This window comes from Gadus chalcogrammus, chromosome 7 (genome assembly GCF_026213295.1).
Source record: "Gadus chalcogrammus isolate NIFS_2021 chromosome 7, NIFS_Gcha_1.0, whole genome shotgun sequence".
NCBI lineage: Eukaryota > Metazoa > Chordata > Actinopteri > Gadiformes > Gadidae > Gadus > Gadus chalcogrammus.
The window spans coordinates 308,809-327,202 of NC_079418.1; the positions used below are offsets into that span (position 1 = coordinate 308,809).

Genomic DNA, 18,394 nt, shown 5'->3' on the forward strand with positions numbered 1-18,394 from the left:
TGTGGGAATTTTTGGAGTTGTAGCTCACTTCCTTCACATAGCTGCCGTTGACCCCAATGTAAAAATACTTGGAAAATGTTGTGAACATTTTGTGAAAATTGGTGAAAAGTGTGGAATCCCCACAGAAAGTGTCTAGGATCACGTTTTAGGCCATTTTGAGTCGTTTGGTGGTGGTCTGTGGTGCATTATTTTGGACATTCATATATATTCTTTTTTTTTTTTTTCAAATTTGAAATTTGAAAATTCATTAATTTTTTGTTTTTGTTTTTTTTAATCCTTTTTTTGCTGGGCTCGTTCCGATCCTGAATCTGCAGGAATTATGCTTCTAGACCCTTGCTAGGCCGAGAAAATAACTTAAAACCGATAAAAATTCATTTTTTTTTGTTTTTTTTAACCTTTTTTTTGCTGGACTCGTTCCGATCCTGAATCTGCAGGAATTATGCTTCTAGACCCTTCCTAGGCCGAGAAAATAACTTAAAACCGATAAAAATTTCATTTTTTTTTGTTTTTTTGTTTTTTTTAGCTGGGCTCGTTCCGATCCTGAATCTGCAGGAATTATGCTTCTAGACCCTTCCTAGGCCGAGAAAATAACTTAAAACCGATAAAATTGCATTTTTTTTTGTTTTATACCTTTTTTTTGCTGGGCTCGTTCCGATCCTGAACATTATTCGAGAGCGCCCCCTATTGGACATAAAGTATAACTTAGCAACCGTTAAGTAAATACGATCTCATTCTAAATAAATACAAAACGGTTACCATACCAAGGTCAAGACCCCCCTCCCCACACCACGCTCTACAGACATTATTCAAGAGCGCCACCTATTGGACAAGGATGCAAATCAGGTCTATAAGTAACAAGACAAGAAAATAAAATTCACAATAAGTGCTTTTGGTCTGTCATATTTTGCATATAGTATTGTAATAATAATTATAACACAATAAAGGGTTCTCGTCTTCATTTCCGACGAGAACGGCAGGTCAAAAGCGTTGATTTCACGGGGATTCGATCCAACGCTTTTGGTGTCTCTTTTTTGCTGGGTCGTAAAAAAAAAAGTTCTTTATCGACGCGATGAGTGAGGTGGGTTTTTTCCTCTTTTCTGTCGGATAAATAAAGATAAGAACGTTTCTCAGCCACGTTATCTTTTGCGCCATCTGTCCATCGAAGCTTTCCGTTTCTCAGCAACCGCAAATCGTCCAACGTAGGAATCGACTCCTTCTACATGTGTGGGAATTTTTGGAGTTGTAGCTCACTTCCTTCACATAGCTGCCGTTGACCCCAATGTAAAAATACTTGGAAAATGTTGTGAACATTTTGTGAAAATTGGTGAAAAGTGTGGAATCCCCACAGAAAGTGTCTAGGATCACGTTTTAGGCCATTTTGAGTCGTTTGGTGGTGGTCTGTGGTGCATTATTTTGGACATTCATATATATTCTTTTTTTTTTTTTTCAAATTTGAAATTTGAAAATTCATTAATTTTTTGTTTTTGTTTTTTTTAATCCTTTTTTTGCTGGGCTCGTTCCGATCCTGAATCTGCAGGAATTATGCTTCTAGACCCTTGCTAGGCCGAGAAAATAACTTTAAACCGATAAAATTTCATTTTTTTTTGTTTTTTTTAACCCTTTTTTTGCTGGGCTCGTTCCGATCCTGAATCTGCATGAATTATGCTTCTAGACCCTTCCTAGGCCGAGAAAATAACTTAAAACCGATAAAAATTTCATTTTTTTTTGTTTTTTTGTTTTTTTTAGCTGGGCTCGTTCCGATCCTGAATCTGCAGGAATTATGCTTCTAGACCCTTCCTAGGCCGAGAAAATAACTTAAAACCGATAAAATTGCATTTTTTTTTGTTTTATACCTTTTTTTTGCTGGGCTCGTTCCGATCCTGAACATTATTCGAGAGCGCCCCCTATTGGACATAAAGTATAACTTAGCAACCGTTAAGTAAATACGATCTCATTCTAAATAAATACAAAACGGTTACCATACCAAGGTCAAGACCCCCCTCCCCACACCACGCTCTACAGACATTATTCAAGAGCGCCACCTATTGGACAAGGATGCAAATCAGGTCTATAAGTAACAAGACAAGAAAATAAAATTCACAATAAGTGCTTTTGGTCTGTCATATTTTGCATATAGTATTGTAATAATAATTATAACACAATAAAGGGTTCTCGTCTTCATTTCCGACGAGAACGGCAGGTCAAAAGCGTTGATTTCACGGGGATTCGATCCAACGCTTTTGGTGTCTCTTTTTTGCTGGGTCGTAAAAAAAAAAGTTCTTTATCGACGCGATGAGTGAGGTGGGTTTTTTCCTCTTTTCTGTCGGATAAATAAAGATAAGAACGTTTCTCAGCCACGTTATCTTTTGCGCCATCTGTCCATCGAAGCTTTCCGTTTCTCAGCAACCGCAAATCGTCCAACGTAGGAATCGTCTGTTGTAGCTCCACCAGCAGATAGCGTTTGGTGTCTGAGCAGAGGTACATAGCTAACTGAGGATTAGGCAGTATTTGTGTTACTTCGGTATCACATCTACTAAAATTGGAACGATACAGAGAAGATTAGCATGGCCCCTGCGCAAAGGACACCCCGCATTCCTCTCTGTTTTGACACCCCGCACTCCTGTGTTGATCCTGCAGAAAAAGACGAAAAAGCCCGCCCCCTCGCGGCCGATAAAGAAAGTTTTTTTTGACGACCCACCAATCAGCGACGAGGACGACGACTACGACGGAGAAGCCCAAAGCGTCGGATCGAACCCCCGTCAAACCAACGCTTATATTACTTGCTTTCATTGAATTAAACAAACCATTTATTCTTGTGATTTTTTATATTAAAATAATGCCATTTGTTATTGTCAACTTATTGCTTTCAATGATATCTTTTTATAATCCATTTGCTGTCAGTGTTATGAGTTTATTGAAATAAAAAAACCATTTATTATTATTCTTGTGAGTATTATATTAAAAGAACATCATTTATTGTCAACTTATTGCTTTATGTATATATTTAGAATCCATTTGCTGTCAGTGTTATGACTTTATTGAAATAAACCATTAATTATTATTCTTGTGGACTTTTTGCTAAAGAAGAAAAAACAAGGGACAAGCATGTACTGTCGAAAGAGAAAACTTATTTTATTATTCATTCATATACAGTATATATATATATATATGTATGTAAGGGATGATGCCCGACGAGGTGTCCATTATCAGGAATTAATGAGTCGTGAACCGTCCTCCGCGAAGTTAGATGCTATGTTATATGTTATATGCTATGTTATGTTATATGCCATATGAATAAATATGGCAGTGTGTATGCACTTAGTAATTAACCAACAAAACAGAACTATACACACACTAAACAACTATATACACTGCAAAATAACTATATACACTAACACTGCAAAATAACTATATACACAACAGAATAACAACTATATACAAAATAACTATGTACAACACCATCCCCGGCAAGTGAGTGCGCATCAGCGCGGGGCTCCACCCTGGTCCCGCTCCTTCTTCTCCCTCAGCCAGTCCTCCACACTCTGACCCGCCGCGACAGAGCAGAAGTATTCTCTGCCGTGGCGGGAGTGTCCGGTCTCCCTCCGCCTCGGCTGGCCGCATTTACTGCACTTATGTGCCTGTGGCACGCCCACGTTGGCCCGGCTAGAGCGGTTCCCCCCCTCCGCCCGCCGCTCGGCGGTCAGCCTCCTCCATTGTACAGTTCTCAGGGGTACAGGGAGCTCGCCGGCGTGCTGTGCGGCGGGCAGGGCTACAGGCAGCTCAGGGCCGGCGTGCTGTGCGGCGGCCAGCGGCCGAGGGAGGACGTGTGGAGCCGGCAATGTCCGAGGGAGCGTCAGGAGGGGGGGGGGGACGGGGAGCACCCACACATACTGCCGGGGCAGTGAGAGGTCCACAAGGAGAGGCTGTGCTGCTCTTAAAGGTCCAGTTGCAGCTGCGGCAGCAGCAGCCGTCGGCAGGAAGACCGGGTAAGCAGCCGAGGGGGCGGGCTGTCGAGGTGCCAGTAGCCGTCTGGGCGCCGGCAGAGCGGGCACCGGTGCTGCCACAGCCGGTGCCGCTGCCGGGGCCGCCGCCGCCGCCCCCCTCGCTGCCGCTGTCGTCGCCCGGCCTTGAGGCACCGCCGGCGTCGCCGTTGCTGCTGCCGCCGGACGATCCACCGCCGCTGCTGAGGCCGGGCCCGGCGCTGTCGCCGCGGCCGCCGCCGCCGGTGGTCGTCCTCCGTCTGCTGCAACGCCTGGAGTCAGCACAGCCCTCTCCTTCTCTCGCTGCGTCCGGGTAAACCTGAGAGCGGGTGGCGACATAGTGTTTTAGTCACAGTTACACCATCGAGAGCGTGTGGTTCAAGCGTGTCACTGCCCAAAGCATCCAACGCACCACAGCGAGAGGGTCCTAGCGTTCAGCTCAAAGAGCTGAACGGGCGCCCGAGCCATCAACCTCTGGTGTCCCAGCACAAGCTCCCGGATGTGGCGGTAACGAAGCAGTGCGCTGTCCCACCGTGTACCCCGGGCGCCGCCTTGCACACGGGTGCCCGTAGGGTACAGGTTGCAGAGCTGGACGCACACTGCTTCTACCAGCCGGCTTGTGCTGGGACTGCTGGCGGGTCCAGAGGTCTGTCCGACCAGGCAGCTGCGGACGAGGGACAAAAACAACGACAGACGTTACGTAAAGCGGCCTGCGTGTACGTCGGGGAAATGTACGACCGAAGCTTAGCCTCCTCACCGTCGCAGGCTCTCCACACCAGGGATACTGGTGCGGCCTGGCTTCGCTGCCATGAATCGACCCCCCCGAGCTGCCCCGTCCGTGTAGCGGGGAGGGTAAACTACTCGGGCCCTGTCGAACGGGGACAGGGCCTCGTAGAGCCCGATGAGCTCGTCTACCCTCCCCTCGGACAGGGCCTGTTCGTGGCGCAGCCCCACTAAGGCCGTGGCCAAGCGGACCACGGCCAGGTACCCCGGCTGGTCGTCTGGTCCTCGGTAGTCCTGCGAACACAAGCGGATACAGAAAACAACAAGTCAGACGGACGCCACAGAGCGCTGCGTTTGATCGAGCCAGTGAGTCGCACCGCTGTCGCACTCACCTCAGCGGTCTGCTGAGGCTCTGGTGAGGACCGGCCGGGGGAGCGGGGCGCGGGCTCGGGGGGATCGGTCGGACGGGATGGCTCGGGCGCGGGTGCGTCAGCTGGTTGCCCTGACCGCGGGTCCGTCCGAGGAGCGGTGAACTCGCCAGGCACGTGGAGTGTGAGGTCCTCCAACTCATGCCGGCCTTCGGCGAGCTCGTCGTCCTCCTCGGTAGGCGGTGGACCCGCGTCCGGAACGTCAGGGTCCAAGCTGACGTCCTGCAGCACTCTGCCCGTCTGGGAGTACAGGTACTCGATGCCGATGAGTTCCCCTGAAGCACAACGGCATCGTCACTCAATCTGGTACAAACATCGCTCGGCGCGGACACGTGTAAGCGTGGTGACGGCGGCTCAAACGTTCTTACCCGTGTACTCCCTGGGCTTGGTGTAGTCCCTGACCAAACTCGAGCCAAGCACCCGTTGGCTGAGCTGGTCAAGGGAGTGCTGCAGGGGGCCACTGTAGGTGCGGAGCAGCGGACGACCCTCCTGTGCCGCGGACGCCGCCCTGTCCTCGTTCCATCTCACCAACCCCTCCAGGAGAAAAGCCTGGAAGTGCCAAGGGTTGGCACTTTCTCCTGAGGAGGAACACAGACGCGTTTAGCGGTTTAGTCAGCACGCACAACGTGAACGACAACGAGGGCGGCGGCGGTGAAAGATAGACACGACGGTGAAACCCGTGGTTTACCTGGAATGAAGCGGTTGAGGTGGAGATGGAACGACTCCAGGGACGTGGAGCCGCGCGCACAACGGTACGTCGGCAGGCTGATCCCCCCCTTGGTCAGCCTGCCTGTCTCCGTGTACAGCTCCACGCCCGGCGGGTCCTGGATGCACTCGAGGTGCCGTCGCTGCTCCGCACGGATTGCCTGGATGCGGTCTCGGTCCAGCAGGGGAATCCCCATGGTGTCTCGCCCGTTGGCACCGCCGAAGGTTTGCAGGAGGTCATCAATCAGCCGCTCGGTCGCCGCAGCTCCACGCGTGCGGCGACGGCAATGGAGAGCCATCTCCCTGCGGCTGACGTGCCTCCACACTCCGGCTTCGGACGAGAAGGTCATCCCCTGCGCCTCTAGCGTCCTCCTCTTGGCGTTGAGCAACCGGGCTGTGTCCTCTGGGTCCCACAGGAAGATACTGGCGGACAGCTGCTGCAGGAAGGGCTTGTAGAGCTGGTGGCTCTCGGTTGTGACACCTGATGCGTAGCGTCGCATCAGGTGCCAAATGTCCAACCGGACCACCAGCTTGTCCCACTCCTGGAACGCAGCAGCTGCCTTGGACCCCCCGTGGGACGAACAGCAGTCCCGGTCGACGTAGAGGACGCGAGGCTGCGCTACCCCAGCGTCCCGGTACCGCCGCATTAACCCCGCGGCCATGGGCAACAGGCCACCCCCCTCGGTGGCCGTGAGCACGGACATTAGCACCTGCCCGTGCTCGTTGCCCACGTTGGTCGCCCAGGCTGCGGTATGGGCGGCGGCACCGGCGAGCTTCCGGGTCACCTGTTTGAAGGTGAGGCGACAGACACAGACACAGACACAGACACACACACACACACACACACACACACACACACACGTCAATAAGGCTGCACGCACGTCGCAAGTCAATAGGGCTGCACGCACGTCGCAAGAGAGTAACGCTCGTGCTCCGACACCACATTCACCTTCTTGGTCGAATCCATCTTCAAGATGGATCCGAAGACTGAGGTGACCCGGGCCTTCACGTCCTCCAGGCGAGACAGGATGTCGTGGCAGTACACCACCAACAGCCAGCCGTACTGCGGCACGTCTGGCGATGGTTTCGGCGGTGGGGTGCACTGGCGCACGACACCCGTCGACGTGAAGGGCTCCATGACGCTGAGGTAGTGTATGGACCGCCGCATCCAGGCCTCTGTGTGTGCCTCACAGAGTTTTTTTTGCAGCTGCGTGGCGCTGTTCCCCCGAGTACGCTCACGCAGCTGGATGATGACCCGCCGGTCGCAGGCAAGCCTACAGGGGAGCGCACGTGTTACAGAAGAGCCACACGCAGACACACCGACAGTTTTCAGACAGCTGCTTACTTGTAGGTGAGGATCGCCGGGAAGAGGGCGCGATGCCCCTCTCCCAGCTGCCTCACGACCTCCTGCGACCAGGCGGCTACCTTCCTCCGACACCGACGGCACTCCAGGTACTCGGTGGCCATCAAGTACCAGCCGTCGATGTCCAAGACCTTCCGGATGGTCTTGTACATCCCACACTTGGTGAGATGTTTCTGGCAGCATGTCGGCCGGGGACCCCACATGTGCAGGGGCGCCCAGAGGAACAACCGACACGCGAAGAAGGCAGCCGCCGAGGCGGGTGGCTGAGTATAGTTCAGCCGGGGCTGGGGGGGGTCCCACCACAGCTTGAGGTCCGTGGTTAGCTTGAGGGACCCCCCGCTGGTCTGCTGGAACAGCGCCCGGCCGATCCACTCCTGCTCTGCCCCGGTGAGGGCTGTCCGCCAGCCCTCAGGCAACCGGGTCTGTGAGGAAGATGAAGACAACACAGACAAACACACCGTGAGGAGGGCGAGTCGCTGCTGCGTACGCAGTCTGACGGTCGTCTCCACCGAGTCGTGTGTCTGTGAGTACGACGGGCGTGTGTCTGTACCTCAGCCCGAGCAGGAGCGGGCGTTGCCGGCTGCTCCACGTCGCCCGTCGTCGTCGTCTTCCTCCTCTTCTTCTTCGGCTCCGGCGCCAGGGTGGCCTCCCCGCACGGCGTCTCCTCCACGGAGACGCCACGAGGCTCCACCCTGGTCTGCGCCGGAGCCCGAGCAGGAAGCCCGACCGTCGGTGGAGCAGCCGCAACTTGTGGTGGTGGTGGTGGTGGTGGTGGTGGTGGTGGTGGTGGTGGTGGTGGTGGTGGTGGTGGTGGGGTGGAGGACGGTGCCGGGGGAGGTGGAGTCGGAGGCGTCACCAGCGGGAGCGGGAGGGCCTGAAGGACCTGTACGCCAGCTTCAGACACGGTCACGCACAACCAAATGGCATCAGCACAATGAGAGTGACGGGGCAACACACGGGCAAGCGAGACTAAGTGAGTCTGAGCATTCATGACGTGCAGCATGCCGTTGATTAGATCAAATGGTTTAGTGCTACAAGGCGACTGTTAGTTACAAGGCGAGGTTTGCTAGACTGGGAGTTTAATCAAATCCACATTACCACCACGTGAGAGAGGACGGCGCGTCTACCACCTACAAAGACGGCTACATCACCTGATAAACCTACCTTTATCCTTCAGGCATCAGCTTTAGCGACCAGCAAATTAAAAAGTTACAGTTAATACAAACATACTGACTCAAGAATAGATATCCAAGGCCAATGTTACAGTGCGACACGTCCGGTGTGGTGCCAGTTACCCATTTCTACATCAGTGACCATCCGGACCAGCTCCTCGTCCGTCACCTCTGTGGTGGGGGGCGGCGGAACCGAGGGGCGCTGGTCTCTGACGGAAGACACCGCTATGGGGGGGGGGGGCAACGGTCAGTAAATCGTATACACTCAACCTCTGTTGTGTGAAAGAGAAAGAAAGAGCTACCGACCTGGAGCTGCAGGCCGTGCTGGTGGGCTCATCAGTCTCCTGATCTGGGCCTGCAGCTCCCTGGGGCCCATCGGACGCCCGCGCACAAGGGCCGAGAAATTGGGAGCGGTCGGCTTGCGGGGCGGCAGCACGGTTGAAGCAGCGGCCTGGCTGGTGGTGGTGCTGGGGCCGCTGCTGGTGCTGCTGCTGGCGGGCGGAGGGGGTGTAGCAGCCGCCTCCGCCGACCGCTCCTTGTCTCGGCCCAAGAAGTACTGAATGGCGGCGTCCATGGAGCTCCCAGGCTGCGGTGTCTTCCGTCGTAGCCACTTGACGTATCTGCAAGACAATGATCGAAAATCAAAAAATATAAACATGTCACAGCACCGTCTCCACTGCCCTTCACCACAATATGACTTACTCCTGACGGTCCTTGTCCTTGGATTCGTACAGGTCCTTCAGGGTGTCCTCCTTGAACAGCCCGAAGCCAACAAGCGCCTCGCCCCCCCGCCCGGGCAGAGTGGCGCGAGCCCGGGCCTCCTCCTGCGCCCGGCGGAACTTGAGGTGCTCCGCAAAAGCGGGGTGGGCGCAGGAGTAGCGGGCGAGGCTGTCCTTGTTGGCCATGAACGGGCTGTCCAAGGCACTCGTCTCCCGCTCCCGCTGGTGACTGGCGACCAGGTGACAGGCGTAGCCCGCGTCGTTCTCCAGGAGCCATCTGAAGGTCTGACCCCGGTACTTGCCAGGCTGGATGCTGTGGCAGCCCAGCACCAGCATGGGGTTCCCGGGGTCACCACCCTCGGAGACGACGCGGGCTCGGGCCTCCTTCTCCACCTCCTCCGGCCTCTTGGCGCTGGCGGGAGCCTGGGTCCCGCGTGGCCCCATGGCGGCGGTGAAGGCCGCCGCCGCATCAGAGGCCCGCAGGACCAACTGATGCGACGGCGTCATCCTTAAATTTGCAAAAGACATCTACAATGACAACAAATGACACGACACAGCATTAAACGAGCATTGCATTAAACGTGCATTACAGTTTACTACCTTAAAGTGACTTTTATGTTCATGGATGCTTACAGGAAAGATAACAGAAGGTTTGAAAGGTTGGAATGCTAATCGCCGCGCCACCAGTTTCAATGCGAATCGCGACTCACCGTAATTTCAACATTAATTTTAACATATTTATAATTCGAAATTCGTCCCAGCATTTATACCACATACACACTAGGGTCTATAGCATATAACCGAGTCTTCCTCTAACATTTTAACGCATTTTTCACGATTTACCAGTACTCGTTTTCAAGGCTAACTCCCGCGCAATCCGTTTGAATGGCAATCGCGACTCTCCGTAATTTCAACATTAATTTTTACATATTTATAATTCGAAATTCGTCCCAGCCTTTATACCACATACACACTAGGGTCTATAGCATATAACCGAGTCTTCCTCTAACATTTTAACGCATTTTTCACGGTTTACCAGCTCTCGTTTTCAAGGCTAATCGCCACATCCTACCTTATCACCGACTGCAGAGATAATGGCTGACACACGTGGAAGGTTTTCCTGGAGTTGATGCTGATGCGGGTTGCTGATTGGGCGAAGGTCGACGCGGAAAGTCCAAGGACTTAATGCTGATTGGGCGAAGGTCAGTCCAAGGACTTAATGCTGATTGGGTGCAGGTCAACGCGGAAGGTCCACGATTGGCTGAGAGACAGAGAGCATCGCTGGGCAGATAGCGCAAGGATGACACGCAAATTCGTGAAGCGTTCTATCTTTTAAGTTTTAATTCAAAGTTTCGGAGTTCTAGCCAACTTCCTTCGTATAGCTGCCATTGACCCCCCCCATTTAAAGGTTCATTTTGGTACGGTAAATATGAAGCAGAAGGGAATTTGGCGCCCCTAGTGGCAAAAAAATTTAACATTGGAAAACACCTAAAAGCGTTGCCATGGGAACAGGGAGAGAGGCGTGGGAATATAAACCCTATGGAGTGGTAGCTATGGATCAGGGCTAAGGCTGTGCCAAGTTCTGGCCACCTGGTGGCTTGTTTTGGTATAGAAAATCGCATTTGAAGTTTTTCACTAAACGCGGGAAAAAGGGGTGTTACCAATATTTTCTTTTGAAGAAAATTGGTGTGGAAGGTTTTCCAGGCTCCTTCTACATGTGTGGGAATTTTTGGAGTTGTAGCTCACTTCCTTCACATAGCTGCCGTTGACCCCAATGTAAAAATACTTGGAAAATGTTGTGAACATTTTGTGAAAATTGTGTGAAAAAGTGTGGAATCCCCACAGAAAGTGTCTAGGATCACGTTTTAGGCCATTTTGAGTCGTTTGGTGGTGGTCTGTGGTGCATTTTTTTGGACATTCATATATATTCTTTTTTTTTTTTCAAATTTGAAATTTGAAAATTCATTAATTTTTTGTTTTTGTTTTTTTTAACCCTTTTTTTGCTGGGCTCGTTCCGATCCTGAATCTGCATGAATTATGCTTCTAGACCCTTCCTAGGCCGAGAAAATAACTTAAAACCGATAAAATTGCATTTTTTTTTGTTTTATACCTTTTTTTTGCTGGGCTCGTTCCGATCCTGAACATTATTCGAGAGCGCCCCCTATTGGACATAAAGTATAACTTAGCAACCGTTAAGTAAATACGATCTCATTCTAAATAAATACAAAACGGTTACCATACCAAGGTCAAGACCCCCCTCCCCACACCACGCTCTACAGACATTATTCAAGAGCGCCACCTATTGGACAAGGATGCAATTCAGGTCTATAAGTAACAAGACAAGAAAATAAAATTCACAATAAGTGCTTTTGGTCTGTCATATTTTGCATATAGTATTGTAATAATAATTATAACACAATAAAGGGTTCTCGTCTTCATTTCCGACAGGAACGGCAGGTCAAAAGCGTTGATTTCACGGGGATTCGATCCAACGCTTTTGGTGTCTCTTTTTTGCTGGGTCGTAAAAAAAAAAGTTCTTTATCGACGCGATGAGTGAGGTGGGTTTTTTCCTCTTTTCTGTCGGATAAATAAAGATAAGAACGTTTCTCAGCCACGTTATCTTTTGCGCCATCTGTCCATCGAAGCTTTCCGTTTCTCAGCAACCGCAAATCGTCCAACGTAGGAATCGACTCCTTCTACATGTGTGGGAATTTTTGGAGTTGTAGCTCACTTCCTTCACATAGCTGCCGTTGACCCCAATGTAAAAATACTTGGAAAATGTTGTGAACATTTTGTGAAAATTGGTGAAAAGTGTGGAATCCCCACAGAAAGTGTCTAGGATCACGTTTTAGGCCATTTTGAGTCGTTTGGTGGTGGTCTGTGGTGCATTTTTTTGGACATTCATATATATTCTTTTTTTTTTTTCAAATTTGAAATTTGAAAATTCATTAATTTTTTGTTTTTGTTTTTTTTAATCCTTTTTTTGCTGGGCTCGTTCCGATCCTGAATCTGCAGGAATTATGCTTCTAGACCCTTGCTAGGCCGAGAAAATAACTTTAAACCGATAAAATTTCATTTTTTTTTGTTTTTTTTAACCTTTTTTTTGCTGGACTCGTTCCGATCCTGAATCTGCAGGAATTATGCTTCTAGACCCTTCCTAGGCCGAGAAAATAACTTAAAACCGATAAAAATTTCATTTTTTTTTTGTTTTTTTGTTTTTTTTAGCTGGGCTCGTTCCGATCCTGAATCTGCAGGAATTATGCTTCTAGACCCTTCCTAGGCCGAGAAAATAACTTAAAACCGATAAAATTGCATTTTTTTTTGTTTTATACCTTTTTTTTGCTGGGCTCGTTCCGATCCTGAACATTATTCGAGAGCGCCCCCTATTGGACATAAAGTATAACTTAGCAACCGTTAAGTAAATACGATCTCATTCTAAATAAATACAAAACGGTTACCATACCAAGGTCAAGACCCCCCTCCCCACACCACGCTCTACAGACATTATTCAAGAGCGCCACCTATTGGACAAGGATGCAATTCAGGTCTATAAGTAACAAGACAAGAAAATAAAATTCACAATAAGTGCTTTTGGTCTGTCATATTTTGCATATAGTATTGTAATAATAATTATAACACAATAAAGGGTTCTCGTCTTCATTTCCGACGAGAACGGCAGGTCAAAAGCGTTGATTTCACGGGGATTCGATCCAACGCTTTTGGTGTCTCTTTTTTGCTGGGTCGTAAAAAAAAAGTTCTTTATCGACGCGATGAGTGAGGTGGGTTTTTTCCTCTTTTCTGTCGGATAAATAAAGATAAGAACGTTTCTCAGCCACGTTATCTTTTGCGCCATCTGTCCATCGAAGCTTTCCGTTTCTCAGCAACCGCAAATCGTCCAACGTAGGAATCGACTCCTTCTACATGTGTGGGAATTTTTGGAGTTGTAGCTCACTTCCTTCACATAGCTGCCGTTGACCCCAATGTAAAAATACTTGGAAAATGTTGTGAACATTTTGTGAAAATTGGTGAAAAGTGTGGAATCCCCACAGAAAGTGTCTAGGATCACGTTTTAGGCCATTTTGAGTCGTTTGGTGGTGGTCTGTGGTGCATTTTTTTGGACATTCATATATATTCTTTTTTTTTTTTCAAATTTGAAATTTGAAAATTCATTAATTTTTTGTTTTTGTTTTTTTTAACCCTTTTTTTGCTGGGCTCGTTCCGATCCTGAATCTGCAGGAATTATGCTTCTAGACCCTTGCTAGGCCGAGAAAATAACTTTAAACCGATAAAATTTCATTTTTTTTTGTTTTTTTTAACCTTTTTTTTGCTGGACTCGTTCCGATCCTGAATCTGCAGGAATTATGCTTCTAGACCCTTCCTAGGCCGAGAAAATAACTTAAAACCGATAAAAATTTCATTTTTTTTTGTTTTTTTGTTTTTTTTAGCTGGGCTCGTTCCGATCCTGAATCTGCATGAATTATGCTTCTAGACCCTTCCTAGGCCGAGAAAATAACTTAAAACCGATAAAATTTCATTTTTTTTTGTTTTATACCTTTTTTTTGCTGGGCTCGTTCCGATCCTGAACATTATTCGAGAGCGCCCCCTATTGGACATAAAGTATAACTTAGCAACCGTTAAGTAAATACGATCTCATTCTAAATAAATACAAAACGGTTACCATACCAAGGTCAAGACCCCCCTCCCCACACCACGCTCTACAGACATTATTCAAGAGCGCCACCTATTGGACAAGGATGCAATTCAGGTCTATAAGTAACAAGACAAGAAAATAAAATTCACAATAAGTGCTTTTGGTCTGTCATATTTTGCATATAGTATTGTAATAATAATTATAACACAATAAAGGGTTCTCGTCTTCATTTCCGACGAGAACGGCAGGTCAAAAGCGTTGATTTCACGGGGATTCGATCCAACGCTTTTGGTGTCTCTTTTTTGCTGGGTCGTAAAAAAAAAAGTTCTTTATCGACGCGATGAGTGAGGTGGGTTTTTTCCTCTTTTCTGTCGGATAAATAAAGATAAGAACGTTTCTCAGCCACGTTATCTTTTGCGCCATCTGTACATCGAAGCTTTCCGTTTCTCAGCAACCGCAAATCGTCCAACGTAGGAATCGTCTGTTGTAGCTCCACCAGCAGATAGCGTTTGGTGTCTGAGCAGAGGTACATAGCTAACTGAGGATTAGGCAATATTTGTGTTACTTCGGTATCACATCTACTAAAATTGGAACGATACAGAGAAGATTAGCATGGCCCCTGCGCAAGGATGACACGCAAATTCGTGAAGCGTTCTATCTTTTAAGTTTTAATTCAAAGTTTCGGAGTTCTAGCCAACTTCCTTCGTATAGCTGCCATTGACCCCCCCCATTTAAAGGTTCATTTTGGTACGGTAAATATGAAGCAGAAGGGAATTTGGCGCCCCTAGTGGCAAAAAAATTTAACATTGGAAAACACCTAAAAGCGTTGCCATGGGAACAGGGAGAGAGGCGTGGGAATATAAACCCTATGGAGTGGTAGCTATGGATCAGGGCTAAGTCTGTGCCAAGTTCTGGCCACCTGGTGGCTTGTTTTGGCATAGAAAATCGCATTTGAAGTTTTTCACTAAATGCGGGAAAAAGGGGTGTTACCAATATTTTCTTTTGAAGAAAATTGGTGTGGAAGGTTTTCCAGGCTCCTTCTACATGTGTGGGAATTTTTGGAGTTGTAGCTCACTTCCTTCACATAGCTGCCGTTGACCCCAATGTAAAAATACTTGGAAAATGTTGTGAACATTTTGTGAAAATTGGTGAAAAGTGTGGAATCCCCACAGAAAGTGTCTAGGATCACGTTTTAGGCCATTTTGAGTCGTTTGGTGGTGGTCTGTGGTGCATTTTTTTGGACATTCATATATATTCTTTTTTTTTTTTTCAAATTTGAAATTTGAAAATTCATTAATTTTTTGTTTTTGTTTTTTTTAACCCTTTTTTTTGCTGGGCTCGTTCCGATCCTGAATCTGCAGGAATTATGCTTCTAGACCCTTGCTAGGCCGAGAAAATAACTTTAAACCGATAAAATTTCATTTTTTTTTGTTTTTTTTTAACCTTTTTTTTGCTGGACTCGTTCCGATCCTGAATCTGCAGGAATTATGCTTCTAGACCCTTCCTAGGCCGAGAAAATAACTTAAAACCGATAAAAATTTCATTTTTTTTTTTTTTTTGTTTTTTTTAGCTGGGCTCGTTCCGATCCTGAATCTGCAGGAATTATGCTTCTAGACCCTTCCTAGGCCGAGAAAATAACTTAAAACCGATAAAATTGCATTTTTTTTTGTTTTATACCTTTTTTTTGCTGGGCTCGTTCCGATCCTGAACATTATTCGAGAGCGCCCCCTATTGGACATGAAGTATAACTTAGCAACCGTTAAGTAAATACGATCTCATTCTAAATAAATACAAAACGGTTACCATACCAAGGTCAAGACCCCCCTCCCCACACCACGCTCTACAGACATTATTCAAGAGCGCCACCTATTGCACAAGGATGCAATTCAGGTCTATAAGTAACAAGACAAGAAAATAAAATTCACAATAAGTGCTTTTGGTCTGTCATATTTTGCATATAGTATTGTAATAATAATTATAACACAATAAAGGGTTCTCGTCTTCATTTCCGACGAGAACGGCAGGTCAAAAGCGTTGATTTCACGGGGATTCGATCCAACGCTTTTGGTGTCTCTTTTTTGCTGGGTCGTAAAAAAAAAAGTTCTTTATCGACGCGATGAGTGAGGTGGGTTTTTTCCTCTTTTCTGTCGGATAAATAAAGATAAGAACGTTTCTCAGCCACGTTATCTTTTGCGCCATCTGTCCATCGAAGCTTTCCGTTTCTCAGCAACCGCAAATCGTCCAACGTAGGAATCGTCTGTTGTAGCTCCACCAGCAGATAGCGTTTGGTGTCTGAGCAGAGGTACATACCTAACTGAGGATTAGGCAGTATTTGTGTTACTTCGGTATCACATCTACTAAAATTGGAACGATACAGAGAAGATTAGCATGGCCCCTGCGCAAGGATGACACGCAAATTCGTGAAGCGTTCTATCTTTTAAGTTTTAATTCAAAGTTTCGGAGTTCTAGCCAACTTCCTTCGTATAGCTGCCATTGACCCCCCCCATTTAAAGGTTCATTTTGGTACGGTAAATATGAAGCAGAAGGGAATTTGGCGCCCCTAGTGGCAAAAAAATTTAACATTGGAAAACACCTAAAAGCGTTGCCATGGGAACAGGGAGAGAGGCGTGGGAATATAAACCCTATGGAGTGGTAGCTATGGATCAGGGCTAAGGCTGTGCCAAGTTCTGGCCACCTGGTGGCTTGTTTTGGTATAGAAAATCGCATTTGAAGTTTTTCACTAAACGCGGGAAAAAGGGGTGTTACCAATATTTTCTTTTGAAGAAAATTGGTGTGGAAGGTTTTCCAGGCTCCTTCTACATGTGTGGGAATTTTTGGAGTTGTAGCTCACTTCCTTCACATAGCTGCCGTTGACCCCAATGTAAAAATACTTGGAAAATGTTGTGAACATTTTGTGAAAATTGGTGGAAAGTGTCTAGGATCACGTTTTAGGCCATTTTGAGTCGTTTGGTGGTGGTCTGTGGTGCATTTTTTTGGACATTCATATATATTCTTTTTTTTTTTTCAAATTTGAAATTTGAAAATTCATTAATTTTTTGTTTTTGTTTTTTTTAACCCTTTTTTTGCTGGGCTCGTTCCGATCCTGAATCTGCATGAATTATGCTTCTAGACCCTTCCTAGGCCGAGAAAATAACTTAAAACCGATAAAATTTCATTTTTTTTTGTTTTATACCTTTTTTTTGCTGGGCTCGTTCCGATCCTGAACATTATTCGAGAGCGCCCCCTATTGGACATAAAGTATAACTTAGCAACCGTTAAGTAAATACGATCTCATTCTAAATAAATACAAAACGGTTACCATACCAAGGTCAAGACCCCCCTCCCCACACCACGCTCTACAGACATTATTCAAGAGCGCCACCTATTGGACAAGGATGCAATTCAGGTCTATAAGTAACAAGACAAGAAAATAAAATTCACAATAAGTGCTTTTGGTCTGTCATATTTTGCATATAGTATTGTAATAATAATTATAACACAATAAAGGGTTCTCGTCTTCATTTCCGACGAGAACGGCAGGTCAAAAGCGTTGATTTCACGGGGATTCGATCCAACGCTTTTGGTGTCTCTTTTTTGCTGGGTCGTAAAAAAAAAAGTTCTTTATCGACGCGATGAGTGAGGTGGGCTTTTTCCTCTTTTCTGTCGGATAAATAAAGATAAGAACGTTTCTCAGCCACGTTATCTTTTGCGCCATCTGTCCATCGAAGCTTTCCGTTTCTCAGCAACCGCAAATCGTCCAACGTAGGAATCGTCTGTTGTAGCTCCACCAGCAGATAGCGTTTGGTGTCTGAGCAGAGGTACATAGCTAACTGAGGATTAGGCAGTATTTGTGTTACTTCGGTATCACATCTACTAAAATTGGAACGATACAGAGAAGATTAGCATGGCCCCTGCGCAAGGATGACACGCAAATTCGTGAAGCGTTCTATCTTTTAAGTTTTAATTCAAAGTTTCGGAGTTCTAGCCAACTTCCTTCGTATAGCTGCCATTGACCCCCCCCATTTAAAGGTTCATTTTGGTACGGTAAATATGAAGCAGAAGGGAATTTGGCGCCCCTAGTGGCAAAAAAATTTAACATTGGAAAACACCTAAAAGCGTTGCCATGGGAACAGGGAGAGAGGCGTGGGAATATAAACCCTATGGAGTGGTAGCTATGGATCAGGGCTAAGGCTGTGCCAAGTTCTGGCCACCTGGTGGCTTGTTTTGGTATAGAAAATCGCATTTGAAGTTTTTCACTAAACGCGGGAAAAAGGGGTGTTACCAATATTTTCTTTTGAAGAAAATTGGTGTGGAAGGTTTTCCAGGCTCCTTCTACATGTGTGGGAATTTTTGGAGTTGTAGCTCACTTCCTTCACATAGCTGCCGTTGACCCCAATGTAAAAATACTTGGAAAATGTTGTGAACATTTTGTGAAAATTGGTGAAAAGTGTGGAATCCCCACAGAAAGTGTCTAGGATCACGTTTTAGGCCATTTTGAGTCGTTTGGTGGTGGTCTGTGGTGCATTTTTTGGACATTCATATATATTCTTTTTTTTTTTTTTCAAATTTGAAATTTGAAAATTCATTAATTTTTTGTTTTTGTTTTTTTTAATCCTTTTTTTGCTGGGCTCGTTCCGATCCTGAATCTGCAGG

At 47.1% G+C, this 18,394-nt stretch overlaps 2 protein-coding genes, 3 non-coding genes and 1 pseudogene across 5 annotated transcripts; 4 read left to right on the plus strand and 2 right to left on the minus strand.

Annotated features, from left to right (window-relative positions):
* Positions 1 to 2,510: 2,510 nt before the first annotated feature.
* On the plus strand, positions 2,511 to 2,606 carry LOC130386745 (U6 spliceosomal RNA; annotated as a pseudogene).
* Positions 2,607 to 3,093: 487 nt separating this feature from the next.
* LOC130386648 (uncharacterized) lies at positions 3,094 to 8,212 on the minus strand. The gene is made up of 9 exons (XM_056595670.1): positions 7,750 to 8,212; positions 7,182 to 7,621; positions 6,786 to 7,110; positions 5,820 to 6,621; positions 5,500 to 5,709; positions 5,096 to 5,406; positions 4,738 to 4,997; positions 4,393 to 4,644; positions 3,094 to 4,299 (listed from the first exon to the last, which is right to left on the minus strand). The coding sequence occupies exons 1-9, from the start codon at positions 8,200 to 8,202 to the stop codon at positions 3,483 to 3,485; spliced, it is 3,870 nt and encodes a 1,289-aa protein (XP_056451645.1). The 5' UTR covers positions 8,203 to 8,212; the 3' UTR covers positions 3,094 to 3,482.
* A 244-nt stretch (positions 8,213 to 8,456) lies between these two features.
* Positions 8,457 to 10,173, minus strand: LOC130386649 (uncharacterized). Its single transcript, XM_056595671.1, has 4 exons — positions 10,163 to 10,173; positions 9,074 to 9,618; positions 8,678 to 8,991; positions 8,457 to 8,596 (listed from the first exon to the last, which is right to left on the minus strand). Exons 2-4 carry the CDS (start codon positions 9,616 to 9,618, stop codon positions 8,460 to 8,462), a joined length of 996 nt encoding a protein of 331 aa, XP_056451646.1. The 5' UTR covers positions 10,163 to 10,173; the 3' UTR covers positions 8,457 to 8,459.
* Positions 10,174 to 14,299: 4,126 nt separating this feature from the next.
* LOC130386801 (U6 spliceosomal RNA) lies at positions 14,300 to 14,405 on the plus strand. Its single transcript, XR_008896243.1, has one exon. It is a non-coding gene; the product is annotated as a U6 spliceosomal RNA (small nuclear RNA).
* A 1,670-nt stretch (positions 14,406 to 16,075) lies between these two features.
* Positions 16,076 to 16,181, plus strand: LOC130386802 (U6 spliceosomal RNA). Its single transcript, XR_008896244.1, has one exon. It is a non-coding gene; the product is annotated as a U6 spliceosomal RNA (small nuclear RNA).
* Positions 16,182 to 17,591: 1,410 nt separating this feature from the next.
* LOC130386803 (U6 spliceosomal RNA) lies at positions 17,592 to 17,697 on the plus strand. The gene has a single exon (XR_008896245.1). It is a non-coding gene; the product is annotated as a U6 spliceosomal RNA (small nuclear RNA).
* The last annotated feature ends 697 nt before the right edge of the window (positions 17,698 to 18,394 follow it).

What these genes read in the sequence shown, in the direction of transcription:
- LOC130386648 (XM_056595670.1), bottom strand. Translation starts at nt 8,202, where the DNA reads ATGCTGCACGTCATGAATGCTCAGACTCACTTAGTCTCGCTTGCCCGT. An exon ending in AGATGGATTCGACCAAGAAG is followed by an intron (nt 6,622 to 6,785) that starts GTGAATGTGGTG and finishes ACCTTCAAACAG; the next exon opens with GTGACCCGGAAGCTCGCCGG. An exon ending in CCTCAACCGCTTCATTCCAG is followed by an intron (nt 5,710 to 5,819) that starts GTAAACCACGGG and finishes GTTCCTCCTCAG; the next exon opens with GAGAAAGTGCCAACCCTTGG.
- LOC130386649 (XM_056595671.1), bottom strand. Translation starts at nt 9,618, where the DNA reads ATGTCTTTTGCAAATTTAAGGATGACGCCGTCGCATCAGTTGGTCCTG. An exon ending in AAGGACAAGGACCGTCAGGA is followed by an intron (nt 8,992 to 9,073) that starts GTAAGTCATATT and finishes ATTGTCTTGCAG; the next exon opens with ATACGTCAAGTGGCTACGAC. An exon ending in AGCACGGCCTGCAGCTCCAG is followed by an intron (nt 8,597 to 8,677) that starts GTCGGTAGCTCT and finishes CCCCCCCCATAG; the next exon opens with CGGTGTCTTCCGTCAGAGAC.